The sequence below is a fragment of the Panthera tigris genome, chromosome A2 (assembly GCF_018350195.1).
Source record: "Panthera tigris isolate Pti1 chromosome A2, P.tigris_Pti1_mat1.1, whole genome shotgun sequence".
In the NCBI taxonomy this organism is placed as follows: Eukaryota; Metazoa; Chordata; class Mammalia; order Carnivora; family Felidae; genus Panthera; species Panthera tigris.
Window position 1 is genome coordinate 143828133 of NC_056661.1, and position 27436 is coordinate 143855568.

Consider the following 27436-nt stretch of genomic DNA (forward strand, 5'->3'; position numbering starts at 1 on the left):
GCGTGCCTGCTGCTTTGAAACGGCTCCGCGAGAGAAAGAGGCCACCTCTCTCCCGTGGGCCTCAGCAGAACCGGGCTAAGCTCGCAGGGCAGGCCATCTCAGTTTAGCCCAACACTCTCTCTTCACTCCTGTTGAAAGATTAGGGACCTGGCAATGAGAATGGAGGACCCCCCCACCCCGGTCTTTTAGCCAAGGTTCCTAAAACACCAAGGTCACAGCCAAAAAAAACTAGAGTTCTTTTTGAAGACAGACTTTTCAAGGAAATAGACTTTTTGTCTATTTCAAAACCCATGCTCCTTCCCCTACAAGGATGTCTCCTGCTCACATGTCCGTCCAGGGTGGGTGTGGCTGTGAATGCACACATGGGCCCATGCATGTGCTGCACATGTTTATCTGGGTTTCTGAGGTGTGTGTGTGTGTGTGTGTGTGTGTGTGTGTGTGCGCGCGCGCGCGTGCACGTGTGTCCATATTTCATCAACAGTCTGTTGTGTCTTCTGTTCCCCACCCCAGGCATAGGGTCCCTATGTCACCAGCTGTTAGAATAGCCCAGGAGGTGCCTAGCCTTTGGTATTCCCCAAATCAAGAGGAAAGGGAATGCCATGTGGGGAAACTGAGCCCCTTCTCCGTGCCCCTCAGCCTCCTGACAGGATTCCACATGGATCCACAGAGGTACCAATGTGGGGACCATGGGCTACGCTTGTGACATAGTGTGAGCACGGAGCTGGGACCAGGATACCTAGGTCCTCCTTCCATTGCAGGGTTTCCCAGGCAACACCAGGGTACGGTAGGTGCAAGAAGTGAAGGCTCAGCTCCCACAGCTGCCACCTCTCTGATCCTGGGGACACTAACCGCTGCTGTACCCCATATTCCAAGCCCCACCATCCCAGCACCAGGAGAAAAGACACATACACACAAGTAAGCTGTAGGAGAGGCCCCAATTTTACTGCTTCTGATTGAACACGGTGAGGTCTTTGTGGGACACAGGACCCCAGTGCCTGGGTGGGGCACTCTTTCCATGGCTCTGGCCAGGGTGGGAGCTCTTCTCCAAGGAGAGGCTTCCGACCTGATGAGTCCTGGTGTCCTGGCTACTGGCCAGGGCTGGGCGGAGGTCTGGGTGGCTGGTCCCCAGTGAGCTGGACTGGGGGGCAGGCCTCGGGTGAGATACAGTGGGCCTCGTGCTCCACCAGGCCCGCGGGGCACTGGCAGCCAGGAACGCAGGGCCTCACACAGTGGGCGGCCAGTTCCCCCAGGGGGATGTGCTGGTTGAAGCAGGTGCGGGGACAGGGAGGGCCACACTCATCGAACACGAAGCCGCGGTCCAGGGGACAGCCCACCACTGCAGGTGGAGCGGAAGGCAGGGTCACAGGGGCACCCCGGCAGCGCTCCAGGTGCCCTGCTCACCCCTGCGGTCCACCCTGTTCCTACCACATCCACACCTGAGCCCTGTGCCACCCTCTTCCCCAACTCGCGCTGGGCATTTCCCCCTCACCGCAGAGTGTGGGGCCCCGCCAGGCAGGTGTCACCCCTGCCTGGCGACAGTGACTGGCATAGGCTTCCAGGGCATCACAGAGGCAGGCGTCAGCCAAAGAGCCGGGGCCACAAGCACATAGGTCATACACGCAGGCGGCAAAGAAGGGCTCTGGTGGCACCACAGAGTGGCAGCGACTGAACGGGGAGGACTTAAGCACACCACACCGGGCGTTGGCCTCACGCCTGGCACGGTAACCCGCTGCCCTGCACGGATCCACCTCGCGGCCCTTGGAACATGTCCGACTGGGTCCCGGCCCTTCTGGGACCTAGGTGGCAAGAGTGACCCTGATGTGACAGCATCCACTGGCGGCTGATCTCTGTGTGCTACGTGCTTCAAAAACACTTTCCACTAAATATTTTGGTTTAGCTCCAAAAATCTCCCTACAAGAATAGCAAAGGAAGCACCAGCTACTTTCTCCTTGTCCCCATTTTACAGCTGGACAAGCTAAGGCCCAGAGCAGGTTAAGTGACTCACCCAAGGTCACACAGCCAGTGAGTGGCAAGGCAGGGCTTGCGGATTCGGATGATGAGGCCTCATTCAACAGGCCACGCTGCCTCCCCCAGCACCACGACAGAAGCAAGAAGCCCCCAAATCACCCTGAAGCTGCAAAGCCCATCTCGTGCCCACCCCCCTTTCCATATAAGAGGGCTGCTCTATGATCACACTCAGCCACCCGGCTCCTGTGCCACTCACCTGCCAGCTATTCCCGAATGCAGCCTCTGTGGGCAGGAGCAACCCCTCAGGGCCCTGCAGATCATCCTGGGCAAAGCCATTGAAGTTCCCACAGAGCCCACACATCTGGCCCCGGTAGGAGCTGGGCACGCTCACCTCCACCTGAGACTGCCCATCCCACAGCACCTGGGCAGAGAGGTTGGAATCGGGGAATGGGGAAAGGTAGGGACCCCCAGAAGCCCAGGGTCCACCCTGGCCCCATGCACTGTCAGCACACTCCATGCTGTGGGGGAGGAGAATGGGCGGGTAGAGGTTCCCCGTGGAAAGGAGGCTGCCCTGGCCAAAGCCAAGTTGGCACGTGCTCTGTGAGTCCTGGGCACACACAGAAGACATGAAGAGCTGCCCACAGCTCCCGCAGGAGGGCACCTTCTCCCATCGGCACCCCTGAACTGGGCCCCCTGGTGAAATGCTTCAGAGATTCACTTTCTCATGGGCATTAGGGCCTTAGAGAGGATGAAGCACCATTAGAGTCCAGATCAGAAGTATCGACGAGACTTGTTTTAGGAATTTACAAATTGTACTTCTTGCCGAAGGCAGGGAGAAATTTACTCTTCGACACGGGATTTGGGAGGAATTTCAGAAACCACGTAGACCTTAGTTGGCATCCCCTGAATTGTTCCCCCTTTTTACCAATAAGAAAACAGGCCCAGAGAGGGTTGGTACTGGCCTAAGAGTCCCACTGCGTTGGTGACTGAATCAAGATTAGAAACCAGGCTCAGACCCCCCCCCCCTTCCCTGCACCCAAGGTCTCCGACCATGATTCCTTTCCTCCCCTCAGAATCCATCAGAACTTTCTGACCTCACTGGCCTGATTTGGCACGGGACCCAGCTGGTATTCGCACTCCCTCTACAGATAGAGGCCTGAACAGGTCCAAGGCTCCCACACCCCCACTGGCCCTTGCGCCGCACCTGGAGCCCGGGCTGGGCATGCAGGATCACGGTGCGTCTCCGTAGCTCCACGTACAGCAGCGGCTCCTGCAGAAAGGGCAAGGCCACAGGGCGCCCGTCCACCTGGAGGAGGGAGGCAGGAGGAGGGCCGACGTCGGGACAGCGGTAAGCACGGGACTGACCATCCCTGGGTCCTCAGCTTTGCTCACCGTGACCTCTTTGCCCTGCAGCAGCCGCACGGCCACGTCTCCGAGCAGCACCGCCACTTCCTGGGTCCAGGCCACACCCCTCCGGCCCCGGTTATCGTTGGTCACGTGCACGCTGTGGCGTGAGAGGCCCAGGTGCAGTAGTCAGCAGGGACAGGTGTGGGGAGTTAGGGAGAAGGCAGAGGGGGGTGCGCACCTGAAGTCCCCTCCGCGGCAGTCCTTGGCCAGCACATAGCTGCAGCTGCCCTGGAAGTGCAGCAGGCGGCCGTCGAATGTTCGGTAATGAGGGTCTCCGAAGGCCATGCAGGAGGCGGGTCGGGGCAGGCAGCGGGGGCAGCAGCTGCCGGGACTCAGGGCGGGGGCCTCGTCCTGGCCTCAGCCCCGGATCCCGTCAGACACTTCGCCCTCCCTGCGGTGCCCCTCGCAGAGCCTCCCCTGGGACCGACGATCTCCCGGGAATCTCCCCGGCTCACCGCAAGCGGGCTCAGGGCACCGCCTTGTGGCCGCGCCTGGAACTGCACGGCCGCAGGGTCTCTCTCTCTCTCCCCGCCCCCCTCCCAACCGCGCCGCGGCCGCTACCCAAGCGCTGCCTCCTTCCTCCCGCCGGGTCTTACCAGGAAGGCGTTGCCACATGCCCACTCACCCCACCGCCCTAGACGCGGCACTCACGGGGCCACAGGAGAGCGGCGGGCAGCGCTGGCTCTGGCAGCGCACGGTGCCTGCCACGCAGGAGCAAGTGGTGCAAACGTCCACGGCCCAGCGCTCCCCGGAGGCCACCGCCCGGCCCTCGTGCGCGCACGACTGGGCGGGGGCTGAGGGGACAGGAGCGGGGTAGGGTCAGCTGCCCGTCCCTCACACTGGGTCTCGCTCGTCCCCAACTCCCATCGTTCTGGCTGGCACCTTGGCATCGCTCACAGCAGCTGCCAGCCTCTCGCACCTTCGCCCAGCCCTGGGGACAGGAGAGGGCGGGGCACTCCTCCAGGTGGCACTCCACGCGGCCCCGCTGAGGACAGACGTCATTGCTCTAGGGACTTCCTGCAGGGCCTGGGGTGCCTGGCCTCACACTTCTGGGAGCCTCTGGGTCACAGTCTGAGGCAGCAGCCCCTTCTCTCTGCCCCCGCCCTACAAGAACACCCATTTCCTGTTCCAGTGGGGGATGAAATCCAGCCCTTAGTTCCTTGCCCCGGCACAGGGATGCCACTGCCCGCTCTCACCCAGAGGGGGCGCCTTTTACTAATTACCTCAAAGACCCCATATTCACTGGTCCAGTGTCCTGAGACTCCTCCCTTTATCCATCTGTAAGGTCCTCCGCCCCACCCTATACCTGCCCACCACCCCCAGCTCACATGGCAGGAGCAAGTAATGCAAGCGTTGCTAGGGTCCCGCCAGCTCTCTCCATCCGCCGCGCTCCGGCCCTCGGCCTCCACCACGCATTCTGAGGAGGAAGAAGTGAGGAGGGGGGAGCATGGTCCTCCCAACTGCGTCCTCCTCCCTGGAGCGCACCCTGAAGGCCCGCGCCATTCCGCTAGCACCGCGATGGTGCTGATTTCCGCAACCGGTATCCAGACGACCTACCAGATGGCAGGCCCTGCAACCAGTGCGAGGGAAGCGGAAAGGGTCCCGGAAGCCCAAAGAGTCACAGGCTGGAAGCTTCCCATGAGCCAGCTGCCAGCTCAGTGCAATGCCTGTCCAACGGGCCTGGGGCCTCCGAGCCCAGTGACAAGCCTCAGGCCAGGCCTTGAGTACCCAGACTTCATCCTCTGCTTTCCTCTACCTCCTGCACCCCACTGAATGACCCTTCATTTCGACAAGAGAACGAAGCCCACATTTGAAGTAGAGACCTCAGGTTGCCCCCTTGGCCTTTGGCTGCCACCCTTCCTGTCTCCCCCCTGGGCTCGTGCTCACAGGATGCAGGTCAAGGCCGGCACTTACCTCGGCACTCGGGGCAGCAGCTCCCAGGGGGGGTGTGGCGCTCCGATGGGGGACAGCTGAGCTCAGGACAGGCCTGGTGAATGCAGAGCCATGTCAGGTCCTGTGGAAGGGCATGTGAACGCCATCAGTAGAGAAGAACAGGGAGGGAGCAGGGTGGAGGCCGGATATGATATTCAAGGTGTGCGGACGCGTGTCGGAGTGGGCGGGGCGCCTGGAGCGGCAGGAGAGGAGTTGTTGCCACAGTGCACAGACGAGGAAGAAGAGAGAGCTCTGGGAATCCCCAGGGCGGGGGGGCTCACCTGGCACTGGCAGGTGTAGCAAGGGTCCGGCGGGGCCACCTCAGACCCCAGCAGGCCCTCTGTGCAGTTGCTCAGCGCCTCTGTGAAGACAAGAGTTCAGCGTCGGGGACGGAGAGGGGAAGCAGGGGGCAAAAGCCCACTTACCCGCTGTGTCCCCAGACTTCTTGGGCCTGGGACATACCCATATCCCCAGCACCTTGATTCCAAGAGGATGAGTCCTCCTTCCTCTTGGGTCCGCAAAGAAAAGTTGGGGCTTTTGAAAAAGAACTTTGCAGACTACTAGGGTGGAGGGCCTGGGAGTGGACAAGGTGTGGCTTCCTTAGCCTAAGGTCACTAAGGACCCTCAGACTGCCGGCCTCGCCTGCTCCCTCTCCTATTTCCTTTTATATTACCTGGCTAAAACAGCACAAGGAAGCACAGAGAGCCAGGTAGGTACTCCAGGTTCTAATCCTGGCTCCAGCATTCAGTGCCTGGGCCATTTTGGGCAGACTAATCAATCTCTCTGAACCTCAGTTTTTTCATCTGTAAAAAGGAATAATAACACTGCTCACTGGGTAAATGAGAATTAAATGAGATAGTGTTTATTAAAAACACCAAGTACAGGGTACGGCATACAGTAGGTGCTTACTAAATGTTAGTCCTTTACTCTTTCCCCGAGGCACATGCTAACAAGTGTTGGTAAGAATACCTCCCCACCTCTGTAGCCCCTCTGGCCTCACATTACGGCCCTCAAGAAGCCCGCAACCTGCAAAACCCCATCCCACAGCGCCACCTGCTGGGCAAGATGCTCCCCACACTGCGCCTGGCTTCAGAGTCCAGGGATCCCTCCCTGCCAGCTTCCCCAGTCCCCCTCTGGGGGTGGGGGAGAGGTGCAGGCCGCACCAGCCAGGGCTTCCTGAATAGTCCACTGGACTCAAAATAGGGTGAGAGCCAGGACTGTATAGGAGAGCGACTGGCTCTTCCAGTGTCACTCTGGGGATGGCAGTCCTACCCTCTTGTCTACCCCCACATCCAGGGACTCACGGGCACAGGTGGGGCAGCAGTGCTGTGGCCCAGGGGGCAGGAGCTGGCTGGCGGGACAGCCCACCAGGCTGGGACACTGCCGCCGATGACACTGAAGGCTCGGGGGCCCCTCAGGCTGCAGCTACAAAAATGAGTGAGCAAAGGGGGTGGGTCCCGGGCCCTGAAAGCCGAGAGCCACCCTCTTTCCCTGGACCCCAAGCCCTTCCATCTGCCTGCTGCACCTCCTGCTGGGTGCACCCTGGGCAGGTTAAACTCCAGTCTGCAGAGACTCAACGTCTCCCCAGATCGCTCCTCACCCCATGCCCTAGTCCCAGGAGATGACGTCTCCTTCTCTTTCCAGTTACCCGGGCCTGAACCGTCTTATGAGTGTTGAGCCCCTGCACTCTCATGCCATTTCCTCCCCTCCCCTGCCAAATCCCTGGGCATAGGACGTCATTCATCGGCTCACCATTACTTTCAAATGTTATTCCCTAACAGGCCCCCCAACCACTTCCGAAGGGGTCCCCCTACCTCCCAAACACACCCACCCTAAACTCCAGCCAGGAGGGCTGCCCACTGCCCCCACCCGGCTCAGCGCCTGTCCTGCCCCACGCTTCCTGGCCCCAGGGGGCACATTCCTATCTCTGACCCGCATACTGCTCGCTCCCCATGGTGTCCAGGCTGCCCCCTTTGTGGTGCCCAGCCCCTCGGCGTTGCCCTCACCCACCTCACAGATGCACACTTCACACGGGTCTGCCCCAGGCTGGAAGCTTTCCCCTGGCTCGTACTTCCGACCTTCATGTTCACAGTCTGGGGCAGAACAGGACCAGGGAGCCTTCAGGCTGGCAAGAATGCTAGGGGATGCCCCCGGCTCCAGATTTTGGGGTGTGTGCAACAGTGGGGGTCACTTCTCCCGGAGCAGCCTGTCTCTGCGGCCCAGCCCGGAGAGAAGTGCTGCCTCCCCGCCCTCCCTCACCCGGCCCCAGGCTCCCAGTACCAGAGCATCGAGGGCAGCAGTCACTGAGCCCTCGGTGGGGCTGGGCACAGGAGCTGACACACTGGACGCGGGCACAGGTGACGACGCCCTCATGACACATGCAGGAGGAGCAGGGGCTTTGGGGGTGCACCCAGCTACTGCCTTCCGGGTGCTCCTCCCCGTGAGCCAGGCAGCCTGTGTCCCAGGTGGGCAGGGACGAGCTCTGAGTCTTGGTTCTGCACGCGTGCCCCTGTCCCCCCACCCTGGGTGGCCAGCAGGGCATGCGGGTGCCAGGAGGGGGATCTATAGGGATATGGTGGAAAGATGGCCTGGGGCAGTGCTCCTGCCTGTGGCGGACGGGAAAGACCCTGGGCTAGGGTCGGAACACCCGGTTCTTATCCCCTTCCGTGCCTGCTTGCTTGCTAGACCTTGTGCCAGGCAGCAGCCACTGTTGGTGGTAGCCCAGCACCTGGCATGCAACAGGCATGTAATAAATGCATGTGACATGAATGAAAGGCTCCATCACTAACCATGTGCCCCAGGTAACAATCTCTCCGAGCCTCAGTCCCCTCACCTGTTAAATGGGGATTTCATCTGTCCTGCCTACCTCAAGGGCGCGTGAGACGCTGTGACAGTTCTGTGGAAGCTACACCCTGCTGAGCAGCGTATGAGGGTGAGGGCCAGGAGGCAGCCTAAAACAGGCTCATATTCTAGAACCAGATGGCTTAGATGCACATCCTGACTGCCACCTACCAGCTGCGTGCCCATAGGCAAGCGATGTTATCTCTTTGTGCCTCAGTTTTCTCATCTGCAAAATGGGAGTGATAATAGTACCTATTTGACCGTGTGCGGATTAAGTGAGCTGTGTGTCAAGTGCTGAGCTCAGAATGTGGCACACGGTACGATTCTGATGATGACTAGTGTGGTCAGGAAGGTGTCGGTCTTGAGGGGGTGTGGTCTGGGCAGGCCAGGGGCACGGAGGGGTAGGAGGAACCAAAGGCCTGCAGGGATGAGAGCTTCAGGGCCAAGGTGTGGGAGGGCCAGGTGGGTGGCCAGGGAGGGGGGACCGGTACGGGGCATCGGGCCCGGGGGCAGCCACGTGGGGCTGGGCATACCTCTGCAGCGAGGGCAGCAGCCCCCCTGCTCCGTGACCTGGAGTGGGCAGGACAGAGGGGGGCACTGCAGCCGGACACAGCTGACCTGGCCGGCCTGCAGGAGATGCAGGTTCAGGGACTTGCCCTCTAGGCCAGGCGCCCCAGAGGCATGGGGACCTAGCCCCGACGCCAACGCCCTCCCCCCCCCCCCACCATACCTGACAACGACACCACTCGCAGCTGCCTGGGGGCCCCTCAAACTCTGCCCCATCCTGGTGCTCCTGGCCCTGGGTGAGGCAGCCTGTGGGAAAGACCTTTCTTGGGTGGGGGGCTGTGCCACCTCGCCCTGTCCGACCTCGCTCAGGCCTGACAGAAAGAGGGGGGAGGGGTGGGGACGAGCATGGGGGGCTGGGGCACGCGGAAGGCAGCTCACTGTGGCAAACAGGGCAGAAGCAGGGTCCTGGAGAGGGGTGGGGGCAGAGAGCTGGAGGACATGGCTTCTTCTGGCAGCGCACGGAACCTTCCTGGGGGGAGAGAGGTCAATTGCTACTTCCCGACTCCGTGTCATCACAACCTGAAACCAGGCTACACACTGCCCCCTGGCAGGATGCCCCCACTGAGCCTGCCGGGCTCCCACCTCCCTCCCTCGGCCCAGGAGACCAGAATCCAATCCTCTTCCGCTAGATGGTCCCCCGTGAGACCTGGGTGAGGAGACGGGCTCTTCCGGGCCAGAGAGGAGGATCGAGGGATGAAGGGTCACCACGTTCCCCAAAGGCCACCTCACCTGGCAGGTGCAGAGGGAGCAGCTAGGGTCGAGCGGGTCAGGAAGGGTCTCTCCATGGGCTGCGGTGACCCCATGATAGAGGCATCCTGGCAGAGCAGGAAATGCATTGAAAGAGCAGCCATCAGGGCAGCCCCCCCCATGGCCACACACGCAGCTGGTCCTGACGACCCCTACCAACGCTTAGGGAGTCAGAGAGGGAGAGATAAGTGTGGCCCACGGTGGCCGGGAAGGTGAGGCTTTGGCCAGGCTGTGAGCGGCGGGACCTGAGTGCGCGAAGGGAGTCAGGTCTGGAGGTGGGGTCAAAGGCCGCTGGGAAGTTTCTGTCTGTGGGGCCCACGTGACGAGTGGGCACACACACCCGGAATTGAAGGCAAGAGATGGGCTGGGCTCAGGAGCGTGGGCAAAGGGAAGCCAGGCGGGAGGGACGCTCCCCCTTGTGACTGGTCACTCAGGGGGCATGGGAGCCATCGAATGGGTTTGAATCTGGCGATGTGACATCTCAGGAAGGCGACGAGACAATTTAAGAGCAGGGAGTTCTGGAAGTGCAAGGCAGTTTGAGGAGACAGCAGGGACAGCCAGGAGGGTGTGGATCCTCAGGGGTCTGAGGAGAGCACAGGGCGTGGGTTTGCTGTGTGGTGACGGTGGTAAGACCAGCTGGGCCCCTGGGGGCTCCAGGAGGGGCAGGAAGGGCAGGTGCTGTCCTACCCTGGCAGGTTGGGCAGCAGTGTCCAGCCGGGGTGAGCGGGTGGCTGCAGCCCAGCGGCTCACAGGGCTGGCGGCCACAGGTCACAAAGCCTCCAAGGCAGGTACACAGATTGCAGGGCTCTCGGGGATCCGGGAACTCTTGGCCGTTCAGGTAGGACTCCCCTAGATACTCACAACCTTCAAGAGAGGACAGGGAGGGGCAGGGCAGGGAGCAGAAATGGTGAGAGGTGAGCAGTCATCCAGTTCTGACCTTGGGCCCCAGTTGAGGCCTCAAAAACCCAGCAACTGGGGGCAAGGAGAAGGCTCAATCCTGGCAGGAGACGGGGGGGTGGGGGGGTAAGCAAAGGAGTCTGGGATGGGGCACCGGCCAAAGGGCACACTTTCCCCTTTCAGCCTGTAATCTCTCTGGAAAGACCCACAAGGAATCTGTCCCTAGAGTTGGATGCTCAACAGGCCACACCCAGCCAGAAGGTACCAATTTCTCCAACCTGGGGACAGCTGGAGATAGCCTGAGATGGCTTAGGAGACACTGATCAAGGTATCGTCTTTCCAATATTCTTCCGAGCCCCCTGATTAATCAGGGACTGGGACGGGATCCCAGGGTTGTAGCAAGCAGCTCTCTGACACTTGCTGACCTTTTTTTTTTTTTTTTTAATTTTTTTTTTAACGTTTATTTATTTTTGAGACAGAGAGAGACAGAGCGTGAACAGGGGAGGGGCAGAGAGAGAGGGAGACACAGAATCTGAAACAGGCTCCAGGCTCTGAGCTGTCAGCACAGAGCCTGACGCGGGGCTCGAACTCACGGACCGTGAGATCATGACCTGAGCCGAAGTCGGATGCTTAACCGACTGAGCCACCCAGGCGCCCCTGACCTTCTTTTTTTAAAAAGAGAGGGCGCTTTGGGTGATAATGAGGTGTCAGTAGTAACCACAAATCCCTGGTGGGGGATATTGATAAGGAGGGAAGCTGTGCATGTGTTGGGGGCAGGGGGCACTTGGGAAATCTCTGTACCTTCCTCTCGCTTTTGCTGTGAACCTAAAACTGCTGTAAAGAAACAAAGTCTTAACAGAAAAAAGAGAGAGGGGGGGGGGCAAGTCTCCGTCTCAAAGCCTTGGCAGGCAAAAGTTTCTGACTCAAATTTAATGTTCTATTTTTAACTGTATTAATAATTATGGTAATCTTCATTCCTGGAAAATCTAACTCATTTACAGTATGATATAAAGACTCCTTTCTAAATAGGTTTAAAAACAAAAGGATGGGGCCCCCGGGTGGCTCAATCAGTTGAGTGTCCCACTTCGGCTCAGGCAGTGATCTCGCTGTTCACGAGTTCGAGCCCTGCATCAGGCTCCGTGGTGACAGCTCGGAGCCTGGAGCCTGCTTGGGATTCTGTGTCTCCCTCTCTCTGCATGCCCCTCCCTGGCACACACTCTGTCTCTCTCTCAAAAAAACCTAAATAAACATTAAAAAAAATTTTTTTAAGAGAATAAAGGGTTAATTTGAAGAAAAATAGTTAACTAAATAAACTTACAGATGCGAGAGGGTATGTAGCAAATGTTGCTAAGAGAGTACAAGAGTGACCGAAGCCTGGGGAACTGAGTGGGCCTTGTTCAACCCTCTCTTTTTTTCAGGAGCTAATATTAGAGTTACACTTAAAACTGGTTAAAGTAGGGGGGCCTGGGTGGCTCAGTCGGTTGAGCGTCCGACTTCAGCTCAGGTCATGATCTCACGGTCCGTGGGTTCGAGCCCAACATCGACTCTGTGCTGACAGCTCAAAGCCTGGAGCCTGCTTCAGATTCTGTGTCTCCCTCGCTCTCTGCCCCTCCCCCGTTCGTGCTCTGTCTCTCAAGGGTGAATAAACGTTAAAAAAAAATTTTTTTTTAATGGTTAAAGCAGTAAATTTTATGTTATATGTGTTTTACAAAAATACACAGTTTAAAATGTATTTTTTCAATTAAGAAAAATTAGGCCCAGAGAGGTTATGTAACTTGCCCAGGGTCACAGAGCCAAATAGCATCAGCAGCAGGAGAAACTCCAGGTTTTAGTCCAGTGTTTTCTGTTACGGTGACAGATGTTGGGGACTCACTCTAGGGCAGTAAAGATGATGCTGACCCGGCCTTCCCAGCCCCTCATCCCCACGGTCCCCTGCCCCTCACCATCACAGGCAGGGCAGCAGTCACCCCGGGCGGGGAAGGGGCACTGAGCAGGTGCGCAGGCCCTGGGCTCGCAGCTGACGTTGCCCTCCCAGCAGAGGCAGACGTGGCACCAGGCAGTGGGCGAAGGGAAACGCTCCCCGCTGGCAAAGTCCTTCCCCTGGTACAGGCAGCCTAGGCGGGCAGGCAAGCAAGGCGGGAGCAGTGGCGGTCGTGGTGGCCGTCTGCCAGGACCACGGCTCCCCTGGCCCTGCCAACCGGGCGGTGTCCCCCACATTCTTAGTGAGAACCCCGATGTGGGAGTGGTGGGCCCGGAGGAGGGGGCGGGGGTACTAGGGTCGCACAGTGTTAGGGGCTGGAGGAAGGGGGACATGTCATAAGAGGGGACGGAGTAGGGTGAGGCTGGGGGCAGAGCTGGAGGGAGCAGGTGGGGGTGGGGTGCTGCCTAGGCCGGGAGGGGGCGCCAGTTACCGTCGCAGGACGGGCAGCAGGGCCCTTGGCGCGGGTGGGAGCAGGGCGCAGGCGGGCAGGGCAGCCGCTGGCAGGACACAGAGCCATCGAGGCAGAGGCAGCGGCGGCAGGGGTCGTCGGGCTGGGAGAAATGCTCTAGGTGGCGGGCCGGGGCCCCGCCCCCTGGCCGCGGGCAGCCGGAGGAGGTGGCTGCAGAGAGCGCGCGGCGCGTCAGGGCTCCAAGGAGAGGCCGCGGAGGCTCCCCCCTCCCTCCCGTGCGGATCTGCCCGAGGGGTGTGCGCATCCTACCGGGGCACTGCGGGCAGCACTCTCCGGGCAGCAGGACCGGCTCTGGACAGGGCAGCGGCGGGCAGCGGCGGGAGAGGCACTGCACGCTTCCGCTCTGCAACAGAGGGCCCACGCCAGGCCGGTTAGTGGTGGGAGGCTGAGGAGACCCCCACCCCTCTGACTGCCACCTTGGGGGCCCTCTCCTGGTCTCCCAAGTCCCACCCCTACTCCCCTAGCCTCCTCCTCTCACCCAGGTGGCAGACTCACCAGACAGCGACACTGACGGCAGGGATCAGACGGGTGGGGGAAGTCTGCTCCGTTAGGGTACTCTTTCCCGCCAAAGGCACAGCCTGGGGGAGGGGGCAGCTATAGGCCTGGGAGGGGCCCATTCCTCCCCGGGTAGGCTGCCCTTCCGACCCTAAAAGCCCGCAGATGGGGCCAAGCCATCCCAGGAGACCGGCCCCCCCCCCTTCCCCATGGCATCCACCTCACCATTGCAGTTGTTCTGGCAGCAGGTGCCAGGCAGTGGATGGGCACAAGGGGCCCTGGGGCAGGCCCGAGGCCGGCAATGGGCATGGCCTTCCTGACACCGGCACTCCTGGCAGGGGTCTCGGGGGTGGGAGAAGCTCTCGCCATCCACAAATACTTGTTCCTCCAGAATGCAGTCTGAGCATTGGGGCAGGGAGAGGGGCAGGAGTGGGGGCGAGGACTGACAGTTCTAGGCATGGGCTGGCAGCCCATCTATCCTTGGAGTCCAGGGCCACTGAGGAAATGCCAGCAGGAAGCACCACGGAGAGAGTGGAAGAAGGGTCTGTGTATGCTGGCATGGGTATCTCTCCGAGCACACGCTCGCATGTGGAGGCATATTTGAGCCCATTTACCTGATGCATGTGTGTATGCCTCTGAGGGTGAACAGCCAAGGAGCTCGTGCATGAACGTGCCTGTGTTTGTGATACACACTCTGGTACAGACTCTCCGGGAGGGCGGGGCGGGGACCAGGTTACACTGCATCCTAGCACCCAGTCTCCCGCGCATCAGACCCAAACGTTTGTGGCATGGAGCTGCTTTATATAGACACAGGGATATATCTGACCAGTAAGGGTACTGGAGGAGGAAATACAGAACAGGAGGGAAGGGACATACAGGAACACGAAGGGATAAACATCTCTCTACTCTCCCTCCTACCCATACCCTGTGAGTTGCAGAAAGTCTAAGCTGTGTCTGAAAACAACTCAGAAGGCTGTTGCTTGCTAGGGTATCTGTTGAGCCCGTGGGGCCATGGGAGAGCTGGCTCTGGGGCCCCCAAACCAGACAGGTGTAATAAGCACATACCTGGGCACCTGGGGCAGCACTGGTCGGGTCCACTCTGGGGCCTGGCACAAGTTGTGGGAGGGCAGTCAACCAAGGAGCACCTCACAGTCCCAGCCTGGGAGCAGGGGAGAGGGCAATGGGGGTGGGCTCCAGGAGGGGCTCAGCAGGGCAGTAGCAAGCCTGGGGTGGTACCTCGCAGCGGCAGGCGCGGCAAGGGCTATCCGCGTCCGTGAAGTTCCGCCCATTGGCATACACTTGGCCGTGGTAGGTGCAGCTCTCACAGCTGGGGCAGCAGGCACCTGGGGGAGGCAGACTGATCAGAGCCCAGCTGATCCGGGTGGGCTGGACAAAGCAGGGGGGAAAGGCCAGATCAGGGTGGGGCACTCACCGGGGAGCTGGGTAGGGTGCTGGCAGGGGGGTGGGGAGCAGAGCACAGCCCCACACATGGGCACGCCATCATGACAGGAGCAGGCCGTGCAGGGCTGACCATCAGGCTCCCACTGGACCCCCTCAGCAAACTCCTCTCCATCCAGCACGCAGGCTGCCGCAAGGGGGGCTGTCACCATGGCAACCGAGACACCTGCTGCCACCCCTGACCTTCCCAGACCACAGGGCCCTGGCTCTGCCAGGCCTACGGTGGCCTCTAACCCCACGCTGGGAGTGGCTGGTGGACCGGACAGTGCCCCCCTTATTGTGAAGGAACCCCTCCGTCTTCAGCGCCTGCGAGCAGCACTCCTTTGAAGCTGTTCCTCTTTCTCTCCCTCCCCACACATACCTGGGCAGAGCTGGGGGCCAGAGTCAGGCAGGGTGCAGGGGGCAACCGGGCACGCCTGCTCCTCACAGGACACCTCGCCAGCCTAGGAGGGATGCCGGGTGAGAGGTCCTCAAGGGGTGAGACAGATCTGGGGTGTGAGAGGGCGCGACTGGCTACCTGGCAGGAGCAGCGGATGCAGCGCCCCCTCTCTTGGAGTCGGAAGGTCTCCTCACTCTGGTACTGGTGTCCCTGGTACTCACAGCCTGGTCAGGAGGACAGGGGGACCGGGGGCAGGGCTGGAGGCTGATGGGGAAGCCTCACGTCACCTCAAAGCATCCACCCCCCTCCCCAACCCTGATGAGCCAGCCTCCCCTACCTCCAGGATCAAGGGCCCCGCCATGGTGCCCGGTGTGCCATGAGAAGGTGAGAACGTGACCCTCACCCGTGGTGACGGGAGCCTAGGCCGATCAAGGATTTGTCCTGTACTTTTAGTTCAAGGGAGCTTCCTGTAGGTCTAAACGCCCGCCCCCGCCCCCGTCCCGAGCCTCTCTTGGGCCAGTGCTTGCCCCTCTCCCGGTGACTCGAGTCCCCAGCTCACCATCACAGACTGGGCAGCACTGGCCAGGCATCCTGCCTGGGTGTCTGCAGGGCACGGGCGGGCAGGGCAGAGGCTCACACTGGACACTCCCGTTCTGCCAACAGGGCCTGATCAGCATTCAAGAGGCAGGCCCAGAAGCCAGGCCCTCCCTGCCAGGCCAGCCACACTCACGGCACAGTGGCAGCGCGAGCAGGGGTCCCCAGAGCCCACGGGCTCTCCGCTGCGGTACTCCCGCCCATTTAGGAAACAGCCTGTTGGGGAATAGGGTGCCTTAAAGTCCTGGCCTTCATGGGAGACTGAGCTGGGCCACAGGTGAGCTTTCTGGACCCCCACTCCAGACTCACCATCGCACAGCGGGCAGCAGGTGCCTGGACGAGGCCGGGCAGGGTACGGGCACAGGCTGGAGCATTCTCGCTGGCGGCACTGAATGTGGCCCTCCTGGGAGGGGGCACCGCGGGCAGGGGAAGGGGCCGTTAGAGCTCCGTCAAGTGGCAGAAATGGCAGTCGAGTTCCCATGATGCGCTTACTAGATGTTGTCATGAGTTGAGCTGTGCCCCCCTCCAAATTCATATGTTGAAGTCCTAACCCCTCGCACCCCAGAACACGACGTATTTGGAAATAGGGTCACTGCATATATAATTAGTTAAGCTGAGGTCATACTGGAGTGGGGTGGCCCCTCCAAAAACTGCGTCCTTAAAAAAGGGGAAATTTGAACACAGACACACACACAGGAAGATCAAGGCAGAAGCCAAGGGATACCAAGGACTGCCAGCAAACCACCAAAAGCCAGGAGAGAGGCCTGGAACAGATTCCCTCTTACAGCCCTCGGAAGGACACCTTGACCTTGGACTTCTGATCTCCTGAACCACGAGATGAGGCATTTCTGTTGTTTAAGCCAAACCCCTTTGCGGTACTTTGTTATGGTGGCCCTAGGAAAGTAATACAGATGTATAACCCAGCACGTTACTGAAGCTCTCTGTGACTCAGTTTACCCATCAGCAAAGACAGTAAATAGTCCTGTCCTCACAGCCTTGTTATGGGAATGAAATGAGATATGGCGTCCTGTGTGACAGCCACCTCTGGAAGCTGGCGAGTCAACAGTAGCTGCTGCTACTCGCCACGGCTGTTCCCAGACAGACCCCCGCCCTTTGAGTTCCCACCTACATCAGGGCTCACTATGTCCAGTCCCGTAAGTGGGCAGCCAGTGACTCTTCTCACGGGTGTCGGGAGGGTGGTCCATGTGAACAGAGAAGGGAGGCACGTGGTTGCAAAGGGGATGGATGCCCCATGGCCTTGGCAGTGGAGTCTTCAGACCTTGGTAGGCTGTCAGGAAGCTGTATGGCTCTGGCTTGAAACACAACCCTTCTCAGGATGCTCCCTGCCTGGACATGAGGTTTCCACGTCCCCACCTTCTTCCCCCAGGCTTCGCCCTGACTGTTCCCTACACCTGGTGTCTTAGTCCACTTGGGTTGCTGTAATGAAATCCCATAGGCTGGGGGGCTTATAGATAACAGAAATTTACTTCTCCCAGTTCTGGAAGTTGGGAAGTCCAAGATCAAGGTGCCAGGAGATTCAGTGTCTGAAAAGGACCGGCTTCCAGGTTCCTAGACACCTGCTTTTTCACTGTTTTCACGTGGCTGATGACAGGAGCTAGCTCTTTGGGGTCCCTTCTACAAAGACACTAATCCCATTCATGAGGGCTCCACCCTCATGACCTAAGCACCTCCCAAAGGCCCTACCTCTAAATACGATCACCTTGGGGTTAGGATTTCAACATATGAACTTGGGGGAGACACAAACATTCAGTTCATAGCACCTGGAATGTCTTCCCCCATTTCTTCCTGCTTAAATGCTACTCACCCTTTAAGACCTAGGTAAACACCATCCCTTCCATGAAGATTTTCTAGATCTGTGTTGCCCAGTAGAAACATAACACAAGTCATAAGTCATTTTAAATTCTCTAGTAGGGGTGCCTGGGTGGCTCAGCGGGTTAAGCGTCCAACTCTTGATTTTGGGTCAGGTCATGATCTCATGGTTGTGAGATCGAGCCCTGTGTCAGGCTCTGTGCTGGGTACGGAGCCTGCTTGGGATTCTCTCTCTCCCTCTCTCTGCTTCTCCCCTGCTTGCACACACATGCTCTCTCTCACTCAAAAAAATAAAATAAATTAAATTACTCTAGCAGTCAAATTTCAAAAAGGAACAGATGAAACTAAATATTAATATATATTCCATTCAACTGACTATATCTAAAAGTTATTTCTTTTTTAAAAAACTTCAAAAAATGTCTATTTATTTAAAAAAATTTTTAATGTTTATTCTTGAGAGAGAGAGAGAGAGGGAGAGACAGAGACAGAGCATGATTTGGGGAGGGGCAGGGAGAGAGGGAAACACAGAATCCGAAGCAGGCTCCAGCCTCTAAGCTGTCAGCACAGAGCCCGATGCGGGGCTCGAGCTCACGGACCACGAGATCATGACCAGACCCAAAGTCAGATGCTTAACTGACTGAGCCACCCAGGTGCCCCTATTTATTTTTGAAAGAGAGAGTACCAGCAGGGGAGGGACAGAGAGAAAGGGAGACAGAGAATCCAAAGTAGGCTCCACATTGTCAATGCAGAGCCCAACTCAGGGCTCGAACTCACGAACCTCCAACCATGGAATCATGACCTGAGCTGACGTCGGTTGCTTACCCGATGGAGTCACTCAGGCACGCCCCAAAAGTGATTTCAACATAAACTAGCAATGAGATGTTTTATATTCCTTTCTTTTGTCCTAAGTCTTTAAAATCCCACATTTTGCGCTTCAGCCCATCTCCAACTGGACAGCTACTTTCAAGGGCTCAGTGGCCACATGCGGTGGTGGCCACAGACGGGACAGCGCAGTTCTAGATGTCTCCACGTAATCTGCATTTCTCTCTCCCCCGAGCTGTTGCTGCCTGTCATATCCTGACCTGCCTCACTTCCGGAGCTTGCAAGCTCTTTGGGTTCATTCGCAAACCCACGCTGCACATCTACGATGCTCAGAACTGGGCATACAGGTGGGCACAGCCCCATCCTCACCCTCATAGCGCCCAGGATCAGGTCTTCTCCACCTCTGTCCCCTCCCAGTGCATAGGGGATGTGCTCAGTGAAATGAAGGGATGAATATGGTTGGCCTGGGGATGGGGAGGGGTGAGGGGTGTGGGAGCAGCGGAGGGACTCACCAGGCACCGGCAGATCCGGCAGGGGTCCCCAGGGGCAGTCCACTCTTGGCCATGATCCCAGCGAGAGCCACCTTCCGTGCAGCCTGGGGTTGAGGTAAAGATGGGCACAGAGGAAGCCTGGTAGGAGCCGGCCTGGATAGCAGCTTCAGCCGGCCCCTACCCTCTTTCACATGCCCCGAGCCCAGACCAGACCAGGCCATGCCTCTGCCTAGACTCCTGAGGGCTTCCAGTGCAAGGCCTCCCGGGACCCAGTGTGGCCACGCCCACCTCCCCCCAGCTCTTGGCCCCTCCTCACCTCTCGCTGTAAGCGTTGGCCATTCGAGTACATTTGCACCTTCCCGCCTACCACATGACTGTCAGTCCCGAGCCTTTGTGCAAGCTCTCCTCTCTTCCTGGAATGCCCTCTGCCTTATTCCACCCTTCCCCTGGCTAACTGCTCTTTATCCTGAAGGTTCACTCAGGACGCGCTGCCTCCAGGACGCTTTCCTTCCTGTGTCCAGGCTGGATTAGGTCTCCTTCCTCTGAGTGTCCACAGTGCCTGGCACCTGCTTCTAATACTGCCTTTGCGACAGTACTGGTGTGTGACTCAGTGTCACCCTCTACTGGTCTTCTTGGAGGGGGGGGCCCCCTTGTGTCTTCCGTGCACATAGCAAATGAAAATGCTCAGCATTTATCAAGGTATAGAATGGCATTATCCACACCTCACAAATGGGGAATCGAGACCCAGAGTAACTCCCTCAGAGGTACCCGGCCACGAAATGGCAAGGGCGGGATTTGAGCCCAGGCACCTCAGCTCCAGAGCAGCGTTGGCCGGGCATCGCTTCCCCACTGAGCAAACCCCTCAGGTCAGGGCCAGCAGAATGGGCTCTGGAGTTGAAGAGACGCTGTGACGTCCCCACCTGGAGCTCTACCAGGGAAGGGTCAGGGCTCTCACCTTGGCAGGTCGGGCAGCAGTGGCCAGGCCTCAGGACTGGCTCAGGGCAGGGGCTGGGTGGACACTTGATGGGCGCACAGCGAACCAGGCTCCTCTGTAATACACCAGTCGCCGTAAAGCCACCCGGTCCGGCTCCCAGACAGGGCAGGGTGGACAAGCGTCAGACATCCTTGGAGGGGTGGGGCACAGGACCGCGATGGAGGGTGAGCCTCACCGGCAGGAGGTCTTGGGAGGTATATGAAAGAGCAGCAGGTGTGACCCAAGGGGGAGCAGGGAGAGTATATGGAGGAGCAAGGCCCGAACGAGGCGGGTGCGGACTCACCAGGCAGGAGCATTGGAGACAAGGGTCGGCGCTGGACAGGAAGTTGGCCCCCTCTTCATAAGGCCGCCCCTCATACTCACAGCCTGGGGAGGGTTGTCAGGATGACAGGCCGGTCAGCAGAGAGCAGGGCGAGTGGACATCACCCAAGGGAAGGCATGACCCCAAGTAGGTACCGGACCCTCCGGGGCTGAGGGGATGGAGGGGCAGGGTGGGGGGAGAGGTCACCTGGCCGGCAGACAGGGCAGCACTCCCCAGGTGGGGTGTAGCTCTCCAGGCAGTTGAGCTCTGCACATGAGGGCCCCTGGCAGCGCACGGTCCCCGCCTGCAGGGCAGACACTGAGCCCTCCCTCCCTCTCCACTGCCCGAGCTGAGTTACTCCGCAGGCCTGGTGGGCCTAGCAGGCTGCAGGCCTCGAGGCCTGGGTGGCAGCAGCAGCTCTGTCTGGCCCCCAGATTGGGCTCGGCATGCCGAGCATCAGGGATGTGCGTGGCGGCCGGGACTAGGCTCTGATTCCCTTACCTGGCAGGTGCAGATGACACAGGGCTCTGGTTGCCATGTTTCCCCATCCCTGTGGCCTCCAGGGCAGCCTGAAAAACCAGGGCCAGGCCCCCGAGTAAGAGACCCAGGGTACTGGAACCAAAGCACCCACAAGGGAACCACATCAAAGGGCACCGTTCAGGGGGCGCCTGGGTGGCTCAGTCGGTGAAACGTCCGACTTCAGCTCAGGTCACGATCTCGCGGTCCGTGAGTTCGAGCCCCGCGTCGGGCTCTGGGCTGATGGCTCAGAGCCTGGAGCTTGCTTCCGATTCTGTGTCTCCCTCTCTCTCTGCCCCTCCCCCGTTCATGCTCTGTCTCTCTCTGTCTCAGAAATAAATTAAAAAAAAAAAAAAGGGGGGGGCGCCATTCAGGAGACAGATTTTTGTATTTACTACAACTTTCCAGCAGATGGCAGTAAAGCGTCTGACTCAAGCATAATCAGATTTCCACTATTTTACAATAGGTGCAAGTGTTGAGGAAAGGGTGCTTTTTAAAAAATTTCACGGAAGATATCATATGAGCTAGCAGTGGCCTTGAGGCACCACGTGTCCTGAAATCTGTGTGTGCGTGTGTGTGTGTGTGTGTGTGTGAGAGAGAGAGAGAGAGAGAGAGAGAGAGAATGTGTGTGTCCCTTTTCTTTGGGATCCATCAACTCCCAAGACTCCATTCCTCATCTCTGGCCAAGACTCCCAGTCTACATTTCCAGACCTCGCTGGTCTCCTGAGCCTCTGACCCCCCCTGTGCCCCATCAGCTGATATTCTGCCACGTAAAGTACAGGATGCCGGGTCGAATTTGAATTCCACGTAGACGACCCATATTTTTTTTAGTATAAGTATGTCCCAAATATTGCATGAGACCGACTTACACCAAAAAAGTATGTGTTGTTTATGTGAAACTCAAATCTAACAAGGCATCCTGTATTTTTTGGGGTAAAGCAGGCAACCCCATCTCCCTGACTCGGAGCTAGTAACATCCCCCAGCAGAGCCACTGCCTCCTGCCTCCACTTCCTCCCAGTTCCCTTCATGTCACTGGCACCACTGCCTTCCTAGTTCCCCACTATTGCATGGGGTCTAACCCACCAGCTCCTGCCCATTGTTTTAGAAACACCCCGCCCTCTGCAGACACTGCCATCCCTGGCTCCATGCCTAGACAACCACTGTACTAGCCCGCTAACGGGTTCTGTCTGCATCCAGTCCATACCAGATGGTTAGTCCTAAAACACTCCTTTGAACAAGCCACACTCGGGCTCTGCAGCCTTCAATGGCTCCCCATTGCCCACAGAAGAAAGTCCAAAATGCAAGGCTTACAGCAGTCTGTTACCACTGAGCCTCTGGCAGCTAATCACATACTGCCCTTCTTTACGTCCTCTTACTCTATTCATTGGATCTTAAATCTTGTGTTATGTTGGCTGTTTATTTTCTCAACTAGATTAGAAGCTCCCTGGGGGCAGGAAAAAGATCATACAGAGCTTTTGGATCGGTCCCAGGCCGGAGTGAGTATTTGCTGGCTGTGCTTCCGTTCTGAATTCCCTAACTACTGCCAGAGTGGGTGGGCAGGCACTCTGTGGCAGGGGGCAGGGGGCAGATGATGGCTCTGGGGGCCCCAGAATGAGTGCAGGAGGCGAGGCTGGCAGGAGGCTGACCTGGCTCACAGTGAGGACAGCATGTTCCTGGCTCCGGGCAGGGTCCTCTTGGGCATGGCTTCTGGGTACATGTTATGGTTCCTTCCTGTAGGGAAGCAGACTAGTGGCTGCCCAGCCATCAGAACCCCGAGGGCCTGGCCTCCAGAACTGAAACCTCACCCCAGGCTGTGACACACCAGAGGAGCACGAAGTTGAGGCGGCTCAGGGTACATGGGCTACCTTCGGTCTGAGGGCAGGAAAGAGACACCCTACCCCCACTCCCATCATCTCCTACTGCTCTTGGCCCCCAGAAAGCATCTCTTCCAGGTGCCAGCAAGTTCCCAGAGTGGAGAGATCCTAGGAAGGGAACTGAGAACTTCCTCAATGGAGGAGCGAGGAGGGAAAGGCTGGAAGAATGTGGATGTGGAGCCGAGTGAGGGGGAATAGGCAGGTCGATGACAGGGACAGGTGGATGGGCAGGGTCACTGAGGGTCCACAGGAAAGGGGGCATGTAGGAAGACAAGCAACTCCATCCTCTCTGCCCTCCATGCCACTGTTTGCCAGGCCCAAATCAGAGAGGTTTGGGGGCCCCCACCATGTGCGTGTGGTGGGGGGGGGGGTTAAGCCCCAGAAAATATAGCCACTTGGAATCAGCCGGAGCCACTGGCGGCCAAAACTTTGGGGGAGGGGCAGGCAGACCCCATTACATGACATTGAGCACACCGGGTCGCAGTGGCTGGTAGCTTCAGTGAAGCAGGTGAGGGGGCCAAGTATGGGATATCCAGGTGGGTCGCGGGAACTCACCAAGCAGTGACAGGTGGTGCAAGCATCCGGGGAGAAGGTCTCCCCGTTGCCATAGGTCTGACCATTGTGGCTGCAGCCTGGGGAGAAGATAGTGCTGTCACTCAGGCACTCGCGGCCATCTCTAGGTGCCGAGGTGGTCCTGGCAGGCAGACAGGGTGGCACTCACCGTGGCAGTGGGGCAGGTCGGGCTTGGGATCACAGTGCACGGCCCCATCCTGGCAGACACAGGCGGTGCAGGTGTCAGGCTCCCAACGAGCACCCTCGGGCCAGGCCCGCCCCAGCCCCCAGCACTGGGGAGACGCTGGGCGGCATTCACAGGACTCCAGCTGCCTCACCCTCGCCTGCAGCTCTTCGTTCTGGGGAAAGAGGGAGAGGGGAAAGTGGGGGGCACTGGCTCAGCTCCCCGCTACCCAACACATCCCGCAGATTTGTAGGGTGTGAAGACCGAGCAGGACGAGAAGGAAATCTGACAGTTCCAGGGGAGAGGTGGGTGCCCTCCACACAGCGTCCAGTTTAGACACAGTTCTCAGGACCTAGAGTCTGGACAGGCTCCCAGAGGGACATGGCGCGCCCAGACCTCTCCTTTGGGCAGAAGGGGACCCGATCCCCTCTCTCTAACAGTTTAAGTCCTTTACCCATCCAAAATCTTTCCTGATGATGCCTTATGTATCGTAGGTCCTCCATAATATTTGTCAAACACATGAAAGAATACAAAAGTCTAGATGGAAAAAACAAATACTCTGGAGGCTCTTCGTTTATATGAAAGAATCGATGTGAAGAGCTGTTCGTATAAGAATTTCTCCGTGTACGTTTAAAATAAAACTCGGGGTGCCTGGATGGCTCAGTCGGTTAAGCGTTAGACTCTTGATTTGGGCTTAGGTCAGGATCCCAGGGTCGTGGGATCAAGCCTCGAGTCAGACTCCACACCGAGCATGGGGCCTGCTTAAGATTCTCTCTCACTCCCTCTGCCCCTGTCCCCTGCTCGTGTTCTTCCTCTAAAATTAAAAAAAAAAAAAAAAAAAAAAATAAATAAATAAATAAATAAATAATAAAAGCAAAAAACTGGCATTAAAAAACTAATAAAATAAAACTCTGTTTCAGAGTTCCCGGGCCCCCTCCCCCAAGTCCAATCCTTCCTTCCTCTCACTACACAAGACCTGCCCTACCCCCCCCCACCCCCAAGCCCTCCAGCTTCCAGCACTACCTGTTCTCCGAGTTCCATCATCTGGGCCTCCAGCCTTTCCAGTCGCTCCTCCAGGGGGCGCCACTGCTCCTGTGGGGCCCCAGCATGGGATGAGGAGCGGGCTGGTGCCTGCTGCTGGTAGTCCTGGATGTCAGCAAGCCCAGGGGGCTCCGGGAGGATGACCCTACCTGAAGAGCACAAGAATCCAAGGTGGGCCTGTGGGTGAAAGGTTTCCTAGCAAGGTTTCCTGGGTCCTGTCTTACAAACCATGCAGGGAAGGAGGGGTCGCCCCGTGGCCCACCCCTGTCCATCTGCCCACCTACCTTCCAGAGAAGGAGATATGGTCTCTGAGGGTGCTGGCATGGAAGCGTGGAAGGAGAAGGGAGAAGGTGAACAAAAGTGACCCAGACCAGCTTTCCCAAGTAGCAAGAACCTCGGTCAGGTATCAGCCCCAGGGACCCTGACCTGCTGGGGATACGAGGGGGAGTGTCTAGACCGGGGCCTCCCTGTAGCCTCCCTGATGCTGCAGGGGTCCCCAGCCACGGGGAGCGTGTCAGGGTCATCCATCTTGACATGGGTCAGGGTCTTGGCCAGGGTTAGCCCCGGGAGCTGACAAGTCAGACTGGGAGGGCCCAGAAGCCAGTGCAGGCTGCAGGGCAGGAGAGGGAGACGGACATGTGAAAGGCGGGGCTGCTTTATGGGGCCCGGGGTCTGGTGTGGGCAGCCCTGGCCCCCCCAACTGCCTGTCCTCACCTGTCAGCAAGGGCACTGCTTCCAGAGAATGTGCACAGGGAGGGGCAACTGCTCCCTCTGCTCCACCCCCACCCCGCGCCCAGCCTTGCCACTATTTCCAGGCCTGTGGTAGAGGGGCCCGGGGACCCCCACATTGGGACCCTGTATTCTGTACCCGACAGAGGTTCTTGCTACTCGGGAAAGCTGGTCTGGGTCACTTTGGTCCACCCAGGGCTGCCTTCTCCTCCTTCCACGCTTTCAGGCCAGCACCCCCACAGACCATTTCTCCTTCCCTGGCAGGTGAGTGGGCAGGTAGACAGGGGTGGGGCACAGGGTGACCCTCCTCCCCTGCATGGTTTGGAAGACAGGACCCCACACTGGGCAGCGTGGGCTGCATTTCTTGAAGGGTTGGGGGAAGGAGTTGGCAGGGCCCCCACTAGCTCCCAAGGCACCAGGCTGAATAAAGACAGCCTGTCCCTGGTTTTTTGATGACACTGCCTCAGAGAAGGGGGTTTCTCTGAGTTCAGGCCTGAGGTTGGACAGCCATTTCCACCTCACTTTAACCCCTCCCCTTCAGTCAGGAAAGTAAAAACCGTGGGGCGGGGATAGGCTGACTCCACTGACATCCCACAGACCAGATGGCTCTTCCGGGTGGGGGGTGGGCAGTGGAGGGGCTGGAGGAGGAAGAGGAGGACGGAGAGAGGAGGGTCTTTCCCTCAGAGGCAGCTCATTAATGAGGCCGGGCCTGGGTTTCTCGAAGACACTAGTCCTGTGAGGTAAGGGACTGTGTCACCCACTCCCTTGTCCCCACACCCCCAAGCGGGGGTTGGAGAGTCTAATATGAAACCCAAGTTGTCTTCTTTCTTCCAAACCTGCTTTGGCCTGAGTTTCTTGGCTTGAGAAATGCTATCCCCGCCTACTAAGAGATCTGGGCTCAGATTCCCCGTTTTGTACCCCCCCAACCCACCAGCCTCTGGTCTCGCCCAGGTGTCCCCAACCCACTCCTCCCTCTTCTCCTCTCCCCTCTTTCCACTCAGGAGGCTGAAGCCAAAGCCCACCTCCTGCCTCCACCTGCTCCTCCTCTCTGGCACCCACCTCTCTAAGTCACAGATCTGAAGGTTCCCCGCAGCAAGTCCAAAGGTGACCTTTTGCAAATGCCCCCGTGCCCTGCTCTTCCCCACCTCCAGGGTCTAACGCCCCAACAAACGCCGGCACCCAAACCTCTTGTGCACGTTCCCACCCCCCTCCCTTGCCGGGTATCCTGTCACCTGGAACTATGCTCCCTTGGTATGGCTCCAGTATCTAGCATTCTTCTTGGTGCCCTGAAGGGCAGTTGCAGATGATCAGTATCGTCAACCGCCCCCCTTCCCGTCCCGGCTTGACACCCCCACCCCATGACCCCTCCTCCAGACCTATTTAAGCAGTCACACTAAAGGAGGCAGGGAGAGGCTGGGGGGTCTCCGGCAGGGAAGACAGGCCCAGTCCCTTGCCTGGAGAGACCAGCAGAAAGAGCTCCTGATTGTTTCACGGAGCCTGATTGCTCCCCATGGAATTGTCCTCGGCTCCCCTCTCCCCAGCCGGCTGCCAAGTGCTTGCACTGACCCCTCTTTTCCTGCCTGCCCTCCTAGGAGAAGGCCAGACACAGCCTCAAAGTCGGCTCCCATAGCGGGCCTCCTTTTTTCCCCCTTTCTCGAGACAAATAATTAACTTCAGACTCCCAGATTCCAGGGCAGCCTCTCCCCCACCGCTGCCTGCAGGAATTCCTCTCCAGCCATTGCAGGGAGCCCCCTCTCTCTCCTCTGGGCCCGGGGCCTCAACCTCAGGGCCGCGCCCCCTTGCTGGCTCCTCCACCGACGGGGAGGACCGAGGCCGCCCGAGAGGCGCCCGCACCCCGAGGCTGGGGGTCGGGAGAGGCAGCCTGGCGCCAGCTCCTTCCCTCAGGCTGGGCTGAGTAAGAAGTGGGGTCCTTCCCGGCCGCCCCCAGGCCCTCAGCGCCCCGACTTACCTCCGTCCGTCGCGGAGGCCACGGCCACGCTCGTGAGCTGGAGGACGAGGGGCAGCAGAGCGGCCGGGGGCCCCGCCATGCTCGCTCCGCCTTGCTGTCTGTGGTCGCGGCTCAGCAGGCGCTGGGGGAGGCGGGGTGGGGACACACCAGGCCGCCTCCCACCCAGTCTTTGTTCAGGGAGGGCTTCTGGAGTCTGTCATCCCGCCCGGTGGCGGTGGCGCCTGCCTCCCTGATGGGCACCTCGCGCCCTGGACCCCAGCTCCATCCTGACCCCAGCCCTGTCTCAGAGGTAAGGCGGCGGGAGAGCAGCCCCAGCCCTGCGGGAAGCTGGGACCGTCTCCTGCACGTGATCCCTGGAGGAGACCGGACAATAAACACGGATTTGTCACTCTGGGGC

The 27436-nt window shown here is 58.9% G+C and overlaps 1 protein-coding gene across 1 annotated transcript; it reads right to left on the reverse strand.

The window, feature by feature from the left end:
• Window positions 1-925: 925 nt before the first annotated feature.
• LOC102967664 (kielin cysteine rich BMP regulator) lies at window positions 926-27118 on the reverse strand. The gene is made up of 40 exons (XM_042971815.1): window positions 27040-27118; window positions 24324-24490; window positions 23286-23475; window positions 23120-23196; window positions 22337-22421; window positions 20156-20238; window positions 19834-19927; window positions 18900-18982; window positions 16045-16138; window positions 15872-15951; window positions 15701-15794; window positions 15280-15365; window positions 15124-15205; window positions 14737-14889; window positions 14541-14647; window positions 14370-14463; window positions 13530-13703; window positions 13305-13387; window positions 13059-13152; window positions 12771-12959; window positions 12303-12473; window positions 10150-10326; window positions 9445-9530; window positions 9094-9184; window positions 8879-8961; window positions 8682-8775; window positions 7588-7761; window positions 7318-7400; window positions 6612-6732; window positions 5589-5668; window positions 5290-5389; window positions 4704-4792; window positions 4258-4360; window positions 4027-4169; window positions 3554-3726; window positions 3361-3472; window positions 3173-3274; window positions 2225-2389; window positions 1490-1796; window positions 926-1336 (listed from the first exon to the last, which is right to left on the reverse strand). The coding sequence occupies exons 1-40, from the start codon at window positions 27116-27118 to the stop codon at window positions 1086-1088; spliced, it is 4893 nt and encodes a 1630-aa protein (XP_042827749.1). The 3' UTR covers window positions 926-1085.
• Between the last annotated feature and the right edge of the window lie 318 nt (window positions 27119-27436).